Here is a 19524-nt window from a genome sequence, read left to right on the forward strand (position 1 = left end):
TTTTTTTTTTTAATATTAGTTATTTTTGGTGTAATTTTTAAAAGATAAATAACATTTAATTCTTAATAAGAGTAAAGATTAATTCTAACAAATAAAATGTTAGATATTTATTTGTAATAAATTAACTTGGATGTTGTTGTTAAAAATTTATTTATAAATATGAAATTTGAGTGGTTTAATTCAAAGTTTTAAATTATTCTTGGTAAAAATTAAATAGTTTTTTTTCTTATTATTTTTTTTAGACTTATTTCACAATATTTATTATTATTTTAAGTAAAATTAAAAATTATATATTTACTATTAAAATATTTGAGATTCTTATTTTCTTTTACGAAAAAAAAAAAGAGAGAGATATCCTTACTTGACCAACTACTTCACGTCCCATATTTATCTCACACTCCAAACCCCACGTTAATTGCACGTATTTTTCTATATAACTGACAACCGCTCCTGAAACACAAAATTCTAACATTCCTTCACTTGCTCATTATCACTACATACCCTCTCAAATAAAAGTTAAATTCTCTGTAGCAGCTACACAGAATTTTCTCATTTGTCTCTTAAATTAATTGCTTGGCGACGGTAATAATTAACTATTATCATGGCTTTCACATGTTTTCGTAACGTGATAGTGTTCGTTATGGCTATTGTTTCTTCTCTTCAATTCATGCATGTCTCATCCATGGAATTCCAAGTTGGTGACACTACTGGTTGGGCAGTTCCTCCCGCAAATGACACCGATTTTTACAACAGTTGGGCTTCCGCCATGAGGTTCAAAATCGGCGACACTATCCGTAAGCACTTGAGTTTAATTACTTGCATCTACAGAATTTTGCACGCTCAACTATTCATAATTTTCTACTTTGTCTTGTTGAGTTGACCTATAATAACACCACATATCATAATCCGGTTAATTAAATAGACCTACAAAAAAATAGTATCACTTTATATAACACTGTAAGTCTGAGAAGATAACTTGGTAAATAGCGTAAAATTCTTGACACTGATATATATATGCTTAAATATCAGTGTTGTTAATTAAATTGCTTGTAATGTGTCACATTTGTGTGTAAATGTACAAGTTGTTGTTGGGTAGATGTACGTACAATGCATGCATGAAGTGGCATTAGAGTCTTGTAATAAGTTAGTTTGGCGATGGATTAAGGTTTCAAGTACAAGAAGGATTCAGTGATGGAGGTGACGGATAAAGAATACAAGAAATGCAACTCAACGCGCCCCAATTTCTTTTCCAACACTGGGAACACAATGTACACGTTGGAGCATTCTGGTTATTACTATTTCGCGAGTGGAGCAGCAGGACACTGTGAGAGAGGACAGCGGATGATCGTAAGAGTTCTGGTCCAGGATGTGATCAATGACGAAGCTACTTCTGCAGCATCGCCTCCCACATTGTCGTTGCCACTCTTTCAACAACTTTGCGCTCTTCAGTTTCTCTTCTTCATTCTTGTTTCACTTGTCTAGCTAGCTTAGCTAGATCTTTAATTTTAAACAATTTGTTGCAGCTTTAGCTAGTTTCTTGGACTAGTTAATTAATTTCCTAGTTGTTAATTATTTAGTACGACATTGTTTTTCTTCTGGATAGACATACTTCTTTTGAATGAATTTTCTCTAGATTATATCAATCTGCATATCAATTTATATGACATAGTTTCCTTTTTTGTATGTTAAGAAAATGTGAGAACTCTTAAATTTTGAACCATTTTCATCTTATCCTTAATCATAGAACGTTCTTACATGGCAAATTTGGTTTAAGATTGCACATAAGATTGCTATGTTATCACTAATAGAAAGTCCTGAAAGTTTTATGAACAACATTTGACCATGCGTGCACTATTGCTGGACGTGAAGAGCATCTTAAACATATAAATGTGCGGCAATGAGTATCCTAGAATTGAAAAAAGGAGTATCATTATGGTTTCAATTTTTAATTTCTTCTTTACAGCTGCTCCGTTTGAATAAAAAAATTAAAGATGCATAAAAAAACAAACAAGGTATAATCAGCAATCATAAGTAAACAGAAACGAGCAATTGATTGTAGAGTCTCTTGAGGTTAAAGGCATACGTACACTATGGAGTGCAATATTGGAGCCAGGACGAATCACCTCCAGATTTTGACGACTCACATTTTGTAACACGAGGTACATCTTTAACAGAATTTGCAGGCGCTGCTGGTCCGCTGTGATCTTTACTGCCTCCTCGTCTACGCCGCTGGTAAGTTATTTCATAGTGACACGAAAATTGTGCACTATCCAATTGATCATGATCATTGCTCGTGTGCACGGTTACTTTGTCAAGAAAAATTGTATCAGAAATTAATAAGCCATGTTTAGCAGCATACAATTCCCACGCCCCTCCAAGATGGTATTGATCATCCATCTCAGTATGCAATAATTTCATTTCCACCAAATTGTTTCTTACAGGATCAAATAAAGGCAGGGCGATTTCTCCGCCTGCTGCAGGAAGATGAAGATCACGGCCTAGATTCTGTTCCACCTCTTTCTTCGGTAGTTGTATGAACATTACACCTTTACTACCACCATATCTGTACACAATTTGCGAACATAGTTTCATCTGAACAATTGGTTCTATCTCTATTAGTCCAGTACCACCATTACTATACGAATATCGTTCACACAACTTTTTTACATATAGACCTTTTACATCAGCTCTGGACAAACGCCTGAGGAGTACAGGGTTATTCATATCAACAGCTTTCTGATCCCAAGTGTGTCCGATCCTTAGGCCAAATTGCTGAGAAATCTCAAGTCTTACCAAATTCTTATTAGCTTTCAATTGATTTTCCTTGATGAAATCCCTCCATTGTCCAGTGAAATAATAACATTCATTTTCCTCATCATCACATACCAAATTGACTTTCCGTGTTTTTTCTCCAGCATCAACGCGGCGGTGTAATTTCAAACTCTGTATATAGTGCGCCAATGTCCTGGGAATCTCTAAGTGATCGCTAGCAATGTCATCTTCGCTTAATTGCTTCTCGAAAAACTGCTTTCCACTTTCGTCTCTGTAAGCCCATGCAGTTACCGTCTCAACATGGCTACTTCTGCTACTAGTAGAAGAAATCGAAATATAAAAATCAGTCGGAACTATAGACACATACATTCGGCACTCATCATTTCAATTATGGCGAATATATCTGACATCCTTTTAAACTTGTTCGTAAATTTCATTTAGATTTCCAAAGTACAAATTGTTTTGACTGAACACGCGATAAAGTATTCTATTTGAGTACTTGAACCCCTCTACATTTTATCACGTGTTCAGGTGCTCATTTGGAATGCGCTTTAGTCAAGTGTCTAAAATTGAAATTTACTAGAAAGTTTAAGGTAATGTCGATCAGCCTTTCAACTAACTAGTTATGTATAAAGAACAGGGAATAAAACGCATACTTGGAGTGTTTGGTTTGCATAGAACTGCTCCCTGAATGTTCTGAGAATTCATTGTTATGTTTCTCTATCGCCATTGAATCACTCTGGCGATCAACTTCAAAATAACCATCGGAGATTTCATTCTTTTCCAGTAATTGATCGCGTAGCCCCGAATCGTCTGACATTTTCAACTTCGTGACTTGTTGAATTTTTGCTTCAAATTCTTTGAGATTATGCTATGATATGATCTTGTTTAAGAGTAGATAATGGGATTATGGTGTTCTAGTTTCACCATAATTTATAGAGGTAGCACTGAGGTGTTCGTGCAGCCAGCTTATTCAAACAACATTATCTTATATTTCCCTATTTGTTAATGAATTTGACTATTATATGACAATAACCCTTCTGAAAAATATATTGGAATACTATATATAGTTAGCAGCACCCCTTTATTAGTTTTTTTCAAGTCAATTAACAGGAAATGGTAAGCAAATTACTCTTATGACTTAAATTTTACAAAAGTTTCCCACCAATGTCCGGTGGTCATATTGAAGTCTGACTAATTCAGATTCGTGCACTGCAAAATACAATTTTAAATATGGCGCTTCCAATAAGATTTTCTCCATTTACACAGCTCGAACGTAAGACCTTTAATTAAGGATAGAGGAATCTCAATCATGCCACCACAACCTACGTTGATTACTCCTTATAACTTCATATACATGATTTCTCATATTCCATAGTTACATGACCAAAATGCATGATTTTCTCACAGAGATTTGAAACACACACACCACAAATATTCAAATAAGTTTTTATTTGGCAAACCACTTGCCATAAAACAAAATTCTCCTAGTGCTGTCACATTCGTAAGAAAGTATTTTTTTTTTTCTTTTTCTTTTTCTTTTTCTTTTTTTTTTTCATTCGTAAGAAAGTAAATATACTTGTATAATACTTTTAATAAATGACCGACGTTAGACATATTAAATCGAGTCAATTCAATAAAGTAAACCGTCCAATATTCTTTAGAGATATAGATGGCAGATGGATTTGAGCTAGATAATGAATCATACACAAAATTATTTTTATTTATTTGTTTTTTTTTTTAAAAGATATTTTTTATTACCAAATTAAACAAACAATAGCTTTTTCTTCTGTTCATCATCAATATATCAAATGGATTACCGATTACCTAAAAACAACCTTAATTTTCCACGTAATTAATGGTAAGTTCAACTATAATTTAGATTATAACCAAACTGTCCTACTAATTAATAGATATAGATCCTGCTTAAGCCGACCAAAATTGTAACGAGTTGAACAAGTTATATTTTTATGGCTAAAAAAATTGACACCTTTAAAATGATACGTAGTGGTATTAAAATTTCCATGCCGTCCAAAACGAAGCAGTCCAATGCTCTTTTTTTTAATATTTCAATTTGAATTTCTAGGAATTTATCTTTTAAGACCACAAAAGAATTATTAAGAAAAAGATTGCAATTTGCAAACATGACAGGGAGAATAAACAGGGTGGACTTTTTGGGTTTTATGAGTATAATATTATTAGTATTAGTATTCAAATAGAAAATGGGGGTGTCATGGGTGCAACAACTAATTTGCAAATTGAATATCCACCCCTTTAATTGTCCTCTCCCACAAGACTCGTTCTGATCATCATCTCTTTTCTCTCTCTCTCTGAATTTCTTCTTCCTTTCATCAATTAATATTACAACAAATATCTTATATTCATGAATTCTGTAAGTTTCTCTCTCTTCTAATCTTTTCCATTTTTTTTTAATCATGAATTCCTTATGCATCTGATCATGAACGTTCTTGAATTTGCTATAAGCTATTGAATAAGATAAAATTTAATGAGATTCAAGAAATATGTTTTAAAAAATAAAAACCTAAACCCCAACCCCCGCATTTGTCCTTGAATGAATTAGACGTTAGGAATTAGTATTGTTTTATAATGTATGTGTGATTGTTTTGTTAATATGGCATGGCTGGGATAAACATTATTGGCCTTTTATATTTCCAATTGGTTTTCTGCATTTGATTCACCAACAAGGTTTTACGTACTTTTGCTTTATTTTTTATAGCTAAATGGAGCACCAACAATGTTAACAAAGATGTTTAATTGATTTTATATAAAGGACATAAAGATTGGAAGAAAATTCACGTGTTAAGAGTTGTTTGACTTATCATGAAGTTTAAGAAAAGATTTGACTTTTAATTAATATCAAAAGCACCTAGCTTTAGAATTGGTAGTTTTAAACATGTCATGTCATTTCTATAGCTATATATAAGAACATGTCGTTATAAAGTAAAAGGAGAAGAAAGCTTCATTCTTTTTCGAAATAAGGAAGTAGTTAAGAGTACATTAACAAAAAGATCATGAAAGACTATTGTTTGCTTATGGCTAAGTTATACTTGTTGTGTTTCAGCAAGAGAAAGGTCGTCCATTGCCGAAATTCGGGGAGTGGGATGTAAATAATCCGGCCTCGGCAGATGGATTCACAGTCATATTTGCTAAGGCGAGAGATGATAAAAAAGCCAGTGGCAGTGCAGCACCAACACAAACACCGCGGAATGAATATGGACAACCTAATTCTTATCAGCAAGAACCCAGGGTATATATCCCTTTATCCATTACTATATCTTACTAATCTTTCTTCCTTCATGCTATAACGATTCAACAACATTACATCATCATATGGAGAATTGGAGTTAAGGTCTAGTTATTGTTGTTACTTACATTACGTTCAATGTTAGTCATCAGGAGTTACTTTTTAGTTTGAATGCAGAAACAACCGTGTGAGATTCAGAGAGCAATTATGCTACATTATAATTGTCTTGTGGTGATACATGTTTGAATTACATCTCTTGGAAATGAGAATCTGATCTATTGAAACTTAACGAAAAATTGAATACAGTTGAAGAGTTCGAAGCATGTTAAATGTTTGTTAGTAGGTAATGTAAAGAACTTCTGATGTTGGATAATCTAATTATTGAATGTTCAAATGAAACATGTTCATACAGTACTCAGACTACAACTAGTTTAGAATTGGTCGAATATATTGGCTCTTAACATCTACTATGTATATATGCAGAAAAAAAGGTTTTGCTGTTTCTGAAACCAGGATGTTACGGTGGCTGTTGAATTATGAGACTATAAGGCCATCGTCATAATGTTGCAGTTCAGGTCTGTGAATGTAGGTGGGAGAATGGTTGCTGCAGCTTCTGTTTGTATTTTCCTCTATTGGTTATATATGTTGCATATAAAGGTTTTCTTAAAGTCTCTCTCAATAGTACTCTAATCTACTCATCCCCAATATATGTATTCAGGGGAATTGCCGACCAACTTTCACAAACATGCTAATGTATTGTACTCGACAAGCATACTCAGTCTGGTTGATTTATATCACTAGAATGAATGATATATCTTTTATGTGCGCTGTCGTCTGAGCAAATAATTGCTGTTTGGAATTTTCACTGGTGCGATTTGAATATGTGAACCTTCTCGATCCAGTTACATGGATAATGTATCTTGTACATTGTATGATGAAACTTGTCTCTCGAGTTCACCAGCGTTGGCTGCTAGTACAGAAAGAAAGTTCTCATTTATATGTTCATTGAAATACCATAACTGCTTCTAAAATCTGTATTAAGCAAAGGATTGAGGAGACATAATATGCACCTACATTGTACATTAGGTTCTTAGGATGAAAAAAAATGCACCTACATTTAGGTTCGTATATTATACTTGTTATAAAGAATTACATGTTGTTGTTGGGTCTTAATCTAATGATGTACATGTTTGCATCTTATCTTCACAATATCCAAACCGTCTCAGCTGGCGCCTCACAATCCCTAATCTTGTCCAGAGATCACTCTCACCTTGTCTCGAATATCTTATTTCTTAATCCTATATCTCCTAGTATGCACATACATCCAATTCAACACTCTTACTTACGCTACTTTCTTTTGGACATGTGAATTTTTGACGTGTCAAAACTCCATATCATACGATATAATTGATCTAACAATCATTTTATAAAACTTACCTTTGATTAATATTCTAGTCAACCATTACTCAGTCTGTACAAGCTCTATTGCAATTCAAACATCAATTAATATTCCTTAAGAATAAAGTTCCACAACTCCTCAAATGACAATGCTAATTACGATCACACTTATCCCAAAATATGCCCTATGACAGGCGCAATGAACAACAACAAACCCATATAAAATATGCCCTATGACAGGCGCAATGAACAACAACAAACCCATATAGTTTCACAAGTGGGGATCTAAAGAGGTGGCATATACATAGTATTATTCCTATCTTGTTTAGGTGGAAGGTTGCTCCTTATTGACTCAATTGTGATACAAGTATGATTATGATCATGACATTTTTTAAGTATTTTTGTAGACTAATCACTACAGGGCCCTTTTGTCTATTATTCTAATGTAGTATAAATAGAACATTGTAGGGTTTATTTCTTTAATTGCTTAATACTAATATTGAGAGAACACTCCTCTTAGAGAGAGAGAGTCCCAAAATCGTAACTAGGGTCATATACAAGTGTGGAATCACTTGTGTGTTGCATTGCTTGATACATTGGTGCTTGGGTGGTGCTCTCTTGTGTCAATTGTAAGAGATAGGTACTTATAGTGTGTAGTTTTAAGGGTCCAAGAGTGTCATATGTTCTTGAGTTCTTAAGATTATACCTCCATTTGTCTATCTTTCTATCTTTATTTTGTTGTAACCGTTGGTAGTGTTCTTGTTGTGTAATCTTGTAATCGCTCTATTGTTGAAATCTTATTGTGTTGTTCATCTTCTTCTTGTTGTTACATTAGTTTGGGTTGGTTGTTTTGGTGTCAAATACACCATCATATATTGCATTCTTATTGTTGGTAATGAATCTAAGAGTGGTCAACTAAGAGGTCCTCGGTTCTTCAAACTTGTGGACTGTTTTGGTGTATGTTTTGTACCTTTTCTTGTCTTTCTTGTGAGCAAGACATATCATACAAGTATGTAAAGCAAATACTAAGACAAAGAAGGCAATGACAATAAAACTAATACCATAACTAAACTAAAAAAGAAAATATAGTAGGAGCGTCACTAACAAAACTGAAAAGGAAATAGGCACGATCAATTATCTACTAATCTTCCATCATAATTTTCAACCGTTATATTTTCGTATCAAGTATCATTTACTCGCTAAAACTTTGTAAATTAGAATCACGCCCTTTGAATAGTTGTCAAATATGGTTTCTTATGGCAGTCAAGTTGGTCAATTTGAATTTTGAAATGTGAATTACCTCGAGACACATCACATAATTAAACACTACATAAAGGCAAATAAAATGCTTGTGGAAATTAAATAATCCACGACTGCTAATTAATACGTAGTGAACTTAATTCGTTCTAATATCTCCCTTGACCAAAACGACGCCGTTGCCCGTGTAGAAAACCGAAAAGTAAATGATCCACGGCGCGAGCCAACCACGTTACTTGGCGATTATCTAACGGTTCTCAATCCTCCACGTCATCAATGTACCACACGCATCCCAAGTCATTCACGGCAAATCTTCAATCTTTTCCACATGACCCAAACTGCCCCTTCTCATCCACCCATTATGTCGGTTTTTCACATGCCCATTTCCGTCATTTCACACCAATATTCTTCGGAATATAAATTCTCCCTCGTTTCGGTTAGCAACCAATCCGATAACTCTGTCGACGATTTCCCAAGTACTCATCAATGGCGACTGGTTTAATCCGACGAGCAATTTCTAGGGTTCAGGTAACATCGCAGGCGGCGAGGCTCCTCGTCGGCCGATCTCACGCCTCCGACGCCAAAGCACAGCCGGTAGAATCGAAGCCGAATCTGAAATCATTTCAAATTTACCGATGGAATCCGGACAACCCGGGGAAACCGGAGCTCCAGGAATACAAAATCGATCTGAAGGAATGCGGTCCAATGGTTCTAGACGCGTTAATCAAAATCAAAAACGAAATAGATCCTTCGCTTACGTTTAGGAGATCTTGCAGAGAAGGGATCTGTGGTTCCTGTGCAATGAACATTGACGGCTGCAACGGACTTGCTTGTTTGACGAAGATCTCATCGGATTCTGAATCGACGATTACGCCGTTGCCACATATGTTTGTGATTAAGGATCTGGTGGTTGATATGACTAATTTTTATAATCAGTATAAGTCTATTGAGCCTTGGCTTAAGAGGAAGACACCTGCACCAACTCCTGGGAAAGAGATACCGCAGAGTAAGAGTGATAGGGCTAAATTGGATGGCATGTATGAGTGTATTCTTTGTGCTTGCTGCAGCACATCTTGTCCTAGCTACTGGTGGAATCCTGAGTCTTATCTTGGTCCTGCTGCACTCCTCCATGCCAACCGGTAATATTTCCTTCATTTTTATTCATGTCAAGCTATTGATGTGCTGTATCTTGTTGGTTGTAATATTTTGGTTGCATTTGGAGCAAATATAAAGTTAAAAGATTCGTATAGTCAGTGTATAGAGTTATCCGGTACCGATTCAGCAGCCTAGTTGGTATCCTATGGAATTAGTTTAGGTGCGGCTAAGCTGGCCCAGACAATAGAATCAACTGAACCTGCTAGAACTAGGATCTGCATCTTTTGATGCAGCAAGTGTAGTACAAGCATAAGAACATGTGTATTTAGAAGGCATCATAGGCTGACCAACAACTATATCATAAAGAGTATGAAATGTAACTTAACCAGGTCATTAACTCATGCTCATAAAAAGGAAAGCTACCTATAGTCAGTAAAGATTTTAACTTTTTTTGTTTCTTGGGAAGTGCAGCAAGTATAGGTTACTCACTCTTAAATGTAAAATAAGCTGGCCATAATTTTATTTGAATTGATTGTACCAGATTAAGAAAGTCGTATTCCTTTTAGATAGAAATGAATCTCATTTCTGTGAGGTAAAGGTGCATGTTAAAACGTAGAAGTTGGATAAAAAAGAACTTTTTTTTGAAGTTTGATTAATCATATGCTGAAGGATCTTATTGTATGGTAAAGCCGTGCTACTTCCATGGTTGTTTGTTCCTTGGATCTTATTCTGAATTATCATTAGACAACTTTGAAACGTATTAATTTTCACTACTTACTAATCCCTAATTGGGTCACTACTTTGTGCTCGTTTCTAACCTATTGAATCTTTAATTTGACTCAAAACTTAAGCTATCCCTCCATCTCTTTTAGACAATACATCTTTCATCTTTTTGACTGTCGTGTGATTAATTTTTTGCCTTGCTGAGTCATTCATTTTTACAAACCTTCTCCAATGTATAATGCTGGCTGCTTCTAAGAAAGGTAAGCAGCATCTTAGGATCATAGTCAGCATACAGCACAACCTATGGGAGTCATAACAAGAACTATCAAATAATGGGACTTCATACGAAAGACCATAAAGGGATTTCAATTTTAAAAAAGGTGTTGGAGCATCCACACCCAGACTAGATGCATATACATTACAGAATATGTGAATAAAAAGCAAGTAAAGGCACAGTAAAGAGCTCATATTGCCTTCCCCGGGATCATATTTTTCTTGTAGGTCAAAATTAAATATTCTTTCTCTTATATGCTCTAGGAAATTAATTATATTTGTACATAGAGGCATGTCTAGGAAATGAATTGTATTTGTACATAGAGAGAGGCACAGTAAGCACCCAGAGCACATGAGGGTCGGGAGCACTGGTTTATAGGGCGGAGGATAGGTCGCTGCATGTGTTGTGTGTGGATCGATCTTGCTATTAATGGGAGTTTGTATTTGTGTATCTTCCTTCATGTTTTCATACTTTTAACTCTCTTTTTTTCGTTGTTGAGTTTTCCTTTCTTTTTCTGTTTTTCGCTTATCTAAACTTTTTTATTCGTTCTTCTTTGTTCCTTCTTTTATTCCTTACAATTTTTTTCCCTTTCTTTTCCTGTTGGTTTGCTTATCCATATTTTTTGCCCCTTATCACCGCATATGGATGGGAGAATCCTACCAATGAAGTAGTAGTAGTGAAAAGATTCTCTTAATACTCATGGCGTTACATTTACTGTTCTGTATGGTCGGTTTGGTTTGTTCTTTTCAGATCAGATAGTACTTTGAAAAATTTAGAACCAAATCAAGTCAAAGAATATGTCACTTTTTTTACATCGAATCAATTTGGTTTGATTTGTTTAAATTTTTCTTGAACACTTCTATTTGTAATGATAATATGAATGATATTTTTCCGCTAAGCACCTTAAAATTACAAGTTTGTTGCAACCTAAATTCCTGGGGTCGCTGCTGAGATTAGCTTGTACGGTTCAAAGACATTAGTAAGTGGTAGTAGTCTTTTGTTATTCTCTCTCAGTGTGGAAATCCTAAGTTGAGGATGGAAAAAGTTCAATCACTTTCTGGGCTTGTTGTCATTTAAAAAAATGACAGAAAAAGTAGATGAAATGACCTCTTTCTATTCATTCTACAAACTTGGGAATATATTATGTCAAAGGGAGTATCAAAGAGATGCTAATACCTGAGGCCAAACTCAAGGGATGTTTTCAGGTAACATCTTCTCCAAACAGCCTTTGGAGTTTGTATGATTTACGTGCTCAGAAGTGTAGAGAAGAGCATTAATTACCTAGGTCATTTGCATGATGAGGGAGTAAGAGTTCTGGATTTCTGAAATTTTCAGTACTTCCCTCGATTCTCTAGATTTGCATTGTTTATAAGTTGGGTCTACCCCATTCCCACTATCCCATACCCACCATATTTGACGGAGGTTTATCTCTTGTTTTTGAATGTAGATGGATCATGGATAGCCGTGATGAATATACTCAGGAGCGTCTGGATGCAATTAATGACGAATTCAAGCTTTATCGTTGCCATACTATTCTGAATTGTTCTCGTGCTTGTCCAAAGGGATTAAATCCTGGGAAGCATATTCAGAACATCAAGCGTCTGGAGTTGTCATCTTAAGCCTGCAGTGTAGTGGTCCAGTCTCTTCTACTAAGATTGATTTTGAAGGATCAGTAGGAAGTTGTTTCTCAAAATAATGTATGCACAGATTGTAATTTGCTCTCGAGATCTTTTTAGTACTTGAATTTGAGATGAAATGTGCATCTCTCTGAAATATAATACAGTATCACTTTTAATTACATTGCGCCATAATGCATGAAAGACATGTATTTGTGTTTCCTTTTAAGTTTCGCGTATCTAATGCGTATGGTCTTTCAAGGAGGGATTATTTGGGTTACCTATTTGTGCTTCACTTTGTATTTCCTTGTCTAATGTTCATATTTAGTAAGAACTCTATCCCTTCTCCCAAGGTGATGTTTGGTAGTTGTAATATATAGTTGTGTGTGGTGTTGATGAATGCATTTAAAGGTACATGATATGCATATACTGGTTTAACTTGGAAGGGCAAAGAGGAGTGTTAATCGAATTTCAAATGAAAAATAAGCCGCAAGGTTTAAATTCATTTTCAATTTATTGTTTCTCATATGAGAAGTATGACGACTTAATTTATAGTTCAAGAGAGTTGATGTAATACTTATATATGCACAAGCATTGGATGATCTCCATTAACTCTTAATAGTTTTTATCGTCACGAGGTTTGCTCAAACTCCTAAACTAAAAGATGGAGTATTAATAAAGAGATGTTATTAGTAGTACTATATAACAACCCCCAGCACTTAGCTGTAATGAGAACCAATAATCAGAAGAAAAAAGAATGAAGTTGTTAGCAGTAGCTAGCTTTCTGGTTTCTATGTTGATTATGTGTACAATTGTTGTAACAAGCACTCGTCTTCCCTTTCTCATAGACACAAAAACTGTGGAACCATCTCAATACATCACAGTAACAGGTTACCACTAAAAACACCCCTATTTCTTTTACCCTTTCTCATAAAGGTGACAGATAAAACTAACGATGTTGCTAATTTATTCTTCTCAATAATATTATAATAGGGTGTAATAACGACTGTGATATAGCTTGTTGCTATTGTGATATCACAACGCAGCCACCTCTCTGCGTCCAGTGCTGCCGTGAAGAGCGTTGAACCCCCCCACCCCCAGTATTTGCAGGTAATCTTAACACTTGTCAAAAGCAAATATTGCATATATATGTATCTGTCCAGCGGTGGTCTACTGATTTTTTCTTTCTTTTTTTTTGTTTTTTGGCCAATAAATTGCAATATGTTTTCCATTACTTGTTATGTTTCATCCGATGAATATGAGGTCTTATTTCTTATCCTTTGCATTTGCAAACAGGAAGCTATGCTCTCAAGTTACTCAAGTAGTACAGCCAAAACGGGAAGAAATATATTGATCAATGAGTGGAACCAACTCACTTTTAATTATGTTTTTAAATAGGTTAGACTTAGACTGCACATAAGAGATGTAAAAGAAGTGTTGTGCAGATTATATTTGGAAAAAACAAAAGAAAAGGAGAGCAAGTGTTTTGCAGGATTGGTTTGCTCTGTTTATTTACAGCATACATCAATTACTATCACAATTAGAACATTTGGTTCTTGGGATTCTTTTGTTGGAGAGCATGTCAGGGGCTCCAGATTACTTGCTTCAGATTTGTGAAATGAAGGCGTTATGGGTTTCCAATGTTTCTCAAAATATAAGCAAGGGTACAAAAGCTAGAAAGTCATTCAAATATCCACACAAGGACCAGCTAATAAACATCCATGACAACATAATAGGCATTTGGCACTAATAAATTAAAAATCTGCTCCTCCTAAAAGCACACAAAAAGAGACACAAGACTTCCAAAACTAAATCCTGCTGCTCAAAATTGAAGGGTTGTCCACGTCCAAATAAGTGTGTTCGATTTCAGAAAAATAGGCTCGTTATTCATCATCATCTGGTTATTCCCAGCAAATATTGTTCATCCTTGTGAAAGCAGCAAGTTCGATACAACTCAACCAACATACTGACTTCACCTCAATGGTGACTTCAACTTTTTGAGTTTAGAAGCTATGCTATAGGTATGAGCTAAGGTACTAAAGATACAAGAAGGTAAGACTCACTAAACTATTCCCAAATTTATACACTCCTTGTAAGTCCAAAGAACACCACAGCGGAAGCAATCTGAACTTTTAAATCTGCAATATCAACATCATGACCGCCTTCAACAAGACCCCAACTGTCAACCTGTAAGAAGCAAGAGAAAGTGAGCACTTACAGTTTGAGTTTTGGTAGTGCAGACATCTATTATGTAGATAGATATTACTAAATGATATACAACAGCCCTGGCTGTTCACGTATTAGATAGGATACAGTCTTAGAAAAGATTATGAAGGACATTGACTGTACAAACCTGCAAATCTTCCTCAAGCCTAATCAACTCAATAGCCTCCTCAATCCCCAATCTACCACGAACAATTCCAAGTGCAATGACTAAGGAATGTGCAGCTGAAGCAATTGCATCAATTGTTGCCAATTCACAATCATCTGTCTTCTTGAGAAGGCTTTCAATGGCACTGACGAGACCATCATCTTGCCTGCCACCAAAAAAACTGGTGTGGACGGATGGTTTGAAGCCAAATTCTGACTCTACCCACTTAAGAAGAGGATCAATTTTCTCGACTTGACGCTCTGTGAAATACCAAATTGTCAGATTAAAATTTGAGAGTACTAATATTATGAAACCTGAATGAAATACTGTTTTTTTTTGTTTTTTTTTTTTTTCAATAGCATTCAATAGTATTCAATGATTTTATTGAACATCAAGGTGCTTTAAATAGCCACCTTACAATAGAAAAATCAACAACATTCAAAATTTAAACTAACTAAAATGTCTCAACAAATCAAACAACCTAACTTAAATTCAAAATTCAAATTCATCCTAAATTAACCAACTTATTTTGCTAAAAACTAGTGCAGTAACTTAAGCAATTTCCAACAAATACCAAAACAAACAAACGAGTACTGCAGGCTTGCTGGTACGCATATATTAAACCAGTGAATAGCAGTACTGCAGGCTTGCTGGTACGCATATATTAAACCAGTGAATAGCACGTGGACACTGAATCTTGAGTCTTAACTCTTCTGGCTCTCGTGCTAATAACAGTGCAAGAAGTAATTCTTAGATGGAACTTCTGAGCACAAAGCTTATCCTATTTAGAGGAGGACCGAACAACGTTACAAAAGCCTAAGATCACTTGAACATGTAATGATCTATTGGATACTAAAGTAGCATGTTTTAAAATCATTGCAGGAGAATTTGAAAGGAGATTTCACATGATTTTTAAAACATAATGAGACTAGAATAGAACGATATCATCATGGGTGCTGACATTCATACTCCAAGAATACATTACCTAGCTTCATCAACACTGAAGTAAAGGATTCCATTAAGTAACATTGAAAACTAAGTGGCCCTCAAATGATGTTTCGTTTTGGAACCAGAATCACAACAGTAATTCCTTCGACCAATACAAAAATTGTGGTGAAACCGCCAGAGTCAACCAAGACATCCCTCTTCCCCTTCTCCTGTGCTACAGCCCTTCCAGTGAACCTTATCATAACTCTGACCTGTGGATCCTATTAGGTCTTCATTCTTCCTACATCATATCAGATCCTTCAAAAGTCAGAAGGCCACGGGAAATGCAACCCTATTCAAACCACCTGCCAAACCATGTCTGATCACTCTTCTCCTCATGCTACCCTGTAGTCCCTCTTTGTAAAACTCTCACACTGTCCAAGCACCCTTTGCCCCATCATAATTTTTTTATTAAACATTAACTGAGTTCAATTTCTACCAGGGAAGTAGTGTGCTTGGTGGGAAGTAATATACTGCTAATGAATCTCTTATATCAGAGGCGGATCCAGGATTTGAAAGTTCCGGGTGCTACACTGTTTTGAAGAATAGTTTACTGCGTTCTGCCTAAGCTATATTCAATGTTTAAATGGAATAAGTGTATTTTAACATCTATTGTACGTGCACGGAAGAGCTTGGCTTACTGGTTTGTGTCTTTATGATTTATTGGAGATCGAGGGTTCGAAACCTGGTTGCAAACCATTTTTTTAACAATAACTCGGAAAAATTAGTTTTAAAAAACCACACAGCGAGGTTCAAACCCACATCCACAAGCATAAAAGCTTGGCTTTACACCAGTGACACTATGTGACCCACTGATTGTCTGAGTGCCAAGACTAAACTTTATACATTTTCCCGTGCATTTATACATATATATACAAAGTTTCAACTGGCACCCCCACCCATTTACATAGATCCACCCCTGTCTGCTATAACGGGTAGTTTGTAAAAGGAGCAAGGGAATTCTGGAGATAAAAAAGTCAGCGTTGCATTATCGTTACTGCCATGTCCTCCAAAATTTGCGATAGCTCTAATAAGGGGCAGCAAAATTGTGCTACCACAAAACGCTCGCAGAAGTTAGTGAGGCCATACGCATTATTTAAGATCGAATCCCTCATGGAAAAAAGAAAAAACTATTAACCACGTAATCTCAAGATGCAAGAAGTCAGAGATGTTGATGAAGATAAGCAGACAGAGAGCCTTGTCCAGATACAAGAGTTAGGAGCACAATCAAAAAAGCTCACACACCGATTAGCAGAGGCTATTTTAAATTTCAGACTCCTATTACTTGGTGTTACTAACCATTTTAGAGTGAAGCAAAACGCTTCCTCCTTCCAAACTTGAAACAAACTAGCTAACAGCACTATGGTAGATCCTTGGCAAAACTGACACTAGCAGTGGATGATATCTAGTCATACAAATAGAACATCTTAATTTGTCATCATTTAAATATTTTCCGTTCTTAACTAAAAAATGAGGACAGCTGGGAAACAAAAAACTTACTAAAATTCTATCAGACCACTACTTTTTGCTACTTAATGAAAACAAAAGCTTGATCACCATATATTGCCAGCCAAATGAAGGATCAAAGCTTAGTTATCTCCTAAAGACATATTTGTGGAACTGTTTCCATGAGAAGAGCAAAATACTCAGAGCAGGTAAAAAGACCTATGCTTTGCAAAAAACATACCAAGAACTCCACTTGTCAGATCATTATCCCCTGGAGCACGACAGAATACTAAATCTTGAGGGAATTTCTTCATCAAATGTTCGATTATCTTTTGACGCGTCAGTGGAACTCTTTCTAGTGCAGTACATGCAAGTTTCATTAATGGCATAGTAAAGGGCCTGATCCCATCAGCTTCCTACAACAAAAGACTTCTCATGACGAGGGTCACAGAACATACAATTTTAACATCAAGTACAAATGGAAATATCATATTCCCTGGATATAATATAAATAGTATTCAGGTACACCGAAAACACATGAATAGCACAATACATAAACACACTCAAACTTGGCCTCAGGTAGCAAGTAAAGACACCAACTTTAATATGCACATCTAGACACCTCAACTCGTCTCCACTATTTAGTTGAATACTCCAACTTACAAAATGATCATTCAGAGACCTCTAATTTTATGTGTCACGTCAGCGTTAGGTGTCTACGAGACATAGTGGGGCCTCAGCTAGCAAGTAAGCACCCCAATATGCAGTTTCAAATTTGGGGTGCTTACTTATGTCATTACAAAACAATGAGCCCAAAAAAGGAGAAGGAAATTCATGCAAATTCAGTAAAATGAGGGGCACCTGGTATTCCCATTCAGCAGCAATAGCCTTAGCAAGAGCAAGAGTGGGGCATTTAAGAGGACGCTTAGAAGGGGTTTTAAGAGTACGATAATCAAGCATAACACTCCAACCATTTCCATCATCAGCTTCTCTAGTCGCCACTTTCTGATAAAACCTCTTTCCCACAATTGATCCAGTCATAAACGAAATAGGCATCGTCACAGATTCCGCTTCCGCCTTTTTCGGTCCCTTTATGAATATATTATCATCCGTTGCTGTTGAATTTGATTCTCCATTGGTTGCGGAGAAAGTGAATGAGGATGAAGATGGGATGTCAGATTCGGGTTGTGGAGAGGCAGCTAAGTTACTGAAAGTGAGAGTTAGGGTTCTTCTAATGAAGGTAAAGTTTGATGCTTTAAGGCTTCTTCTTACCATTTCAGCCGCCATTGCTGGGAGCTTACTGCAGGGTTGATCGATGCAGCTGATGAAGAAGATAGTTGAAAGAGGTGGAGCACTCTGTTTTGGGCTTGGGCCCAATAAATTCTTACAGGAAGCAGGCCTCAATAAAACGGGTCAAGTTAAAAAATGGGCAAAATACATAAAGTAACATATCTATGTATTAAATTATAAGAAATAACAATAGTTTTATGAAATTACATTTCATAGCATTTTTGGCATATTTTTATTTGTTTCTCTTTTTTTTACCTTATTGAAAAAGTAACCTTTAGTTAACCATTTTTGAAAGATATTTTTCCATTTTTTCCGCCATTAACAAAAACTTCCAACTTCACTTTTACTTTCTTTTGCACGATTTTAGCTCTATCAAATCTTCATATATTTCAGGTAACACTTAATTTAACTATTGCATGTTTTTTTTTGGGGGGGGGGGGGGGGAGATTTTTCGACTCTAACACATCTCAAAATCAGATTTTAATTTTATTTTTGTTTTAATGGATGAACAAACACTAGAATCACAAAATAAAACTACTGGCATACGAAATTTAAATTTGGTTTCAAATTGTGGACCGTCTTTTAGTATCCGCTTAACTCAAGAAGAAGTTGTTAAAGTTGTTTCATCTTCTTTACAGTTTAAGAAATCTCACAGATCGAAGGAGATTATGTCAAAATTTTACAACGATTCGGTTAAGATGACAGAAATTATGAAAAAAAAAAAGTTGCAGAAAAAGCATTCTCCAAAGGAAACAAAAATTAAAAAAGGGACAGAGAAGAAAAGAAAAGCTCAAGAAATTGAAGTTTCGAGTAGTAAGGTTGATGAGGAAGTGCAGAATTCTTTTGCTGACGATTCTCAAGAAGATAGAAATGAAGTATTTTTCTTTTTTCTTTTGGTGTAAATGTATTTTTTAAGTAAATGTATTTTTCTATAAGTTTAGATGTTACTAAAGTTGTAAGTTATATGTATTTTTTGAAATACTGAATATGTATTTTATGTTTTTGATGATATGTGGAGGGCAAATTTAGT

The 19524-nt window shown here is 35.4% G+C and overlaps 3 protein-coding genes across 3 annotated transcripts; 2 read left to right on the top strand and 1 right to left on the bottom strand.

Annotated features, from left to right (window-relative positions):
- Positions 1-398: 398 nt before the first annotated feature.
- On the top strand, positions 399-1643 carry LOC107861492 (stellacyanin). The gene is made up of 2 exons (XM_016706831.2): positions 399-794; positions 1166-1643. The coding sequence occupies exons 1-2, from the start codon at positions 602-604 to the stop codon at positions 1480-1482; spliced, it is 510 nt and encodes a 169-aa protein (XP_016562317.1). The 5' UTR covers positions 399-601; the 3' UTR covers positions 1483-1643.
- Positions 1644-8827: 7184 nt separating this feature from the next.
- On the top strand, positions 8828-12680 carry LOC107860713 (succinate dehydrogenase [ubiquinone] iron-sulfur subunit 2, mitochondrial). Its single transcript, XM_016706169.2, has 2 exons — positions 8828-9831; positions 12232-12680. Exons 1-2 carry the CDS (start codon positions 9179-9181, stop codon positions 12401-12403), a joined length of 825 nt encoding a protein of 274 aa, XP_016561655.2. The 5' UTR covers positions 8828-9178; the 3' UTR covers positions 12404-12680.
- Positions 12681-14032: 1352 nt separating this feature from the next.
- LOC107860714 (ATP synthase mitochondrial F1 complex assembly factor 2) lies at positions 14033-18577 on the bottom strand. The gene is made up of 4 exons (XM_016706170.2): positions 18066-18577; positions 17446-17620; positions 14754-15031; positions 14033-14587 (listed from the first exon to the last, which is right to left on the bottom strand). Exons 1-4 carry the CDS (start codon positions 18489-18491, stop codon positions 14480-14482), a joined length of 987 nt encoding a protein of 328 aa, XP_016561656.1. The 5' UTR covers positions 18492-18577; the 3' UTR covers positions 14033-14479.
- Between the last annotated feature and the right edge of the window lie 947 nt (positions 18578-19524).

This window comes from Capsicum annuum, chromosome 2, assembly GCF_002878395.1.
Source record: "Capsicum annuum cultivar UCD-10X-F1 chromosome 2, UCD10Xv1.1, whole genome shotgun sequence".
Taxonomy (NCBI): Eukaryota; Viridiplantae; Streptophyta; class Magnoliopsida; order Solanales; family Solanaceae; genus Capsicum; species Capsicum annuum.

Excerpts from the sequence above, each read along its gene's own strand:
- LOC107861492 (XM_016706831.2), top strand. The coding sequence starts at position 602 with ATGGCTTTCACATGTTTTCGTAACGTGATAGTGTTCGTTATGGCTATT. Across the intron at positions 795-1,165 it reads CAAAATCGGCGACACTATCC|GTTTCAAGTACAAGAAGGAT; the intron begins GTAAGCACTTGA and ends CGATGGATTAAG.
- LOC107860713 (XM_016706169.2), top strand. The coding sequence starts at position 9,179 with ATGGCGACTGGTTTAATCCGACGAGCAATTTCTAGGGTTCAGGTAACA. Across the intron at positions 9,832-12,231 it reads GCACTCCTCCATGCCAACCG|ATGGATCATGGATAGCCGTG; the intron begins GTAATATTTCCT and ends TTTTGAATGTAG.
- LOC107860714 (XM_016706170.2), bottom strand. The coding sequence starts at position 18,491 with ATGGCGGCTGAAATGGTAAGAAGAAGCCTTAAAGCATCAAACTTTACC. Across the intron at positions 15,032-17,445 it reads TCTGACAAGTGGAGTTCTTG|AGCGTCAAGTCGAGAAAATT; the intron begins GTATGTTTTTTG and ends GGTATTTCACAG. Across the intron at positions 14,588-14,753 it reads GGCTTGAGGAAGATTTGCAG|GTTGACAGTTGGGGTCTTGT; the intron begins GTTTGTACAGTC and ends TGCTTCTTACAG.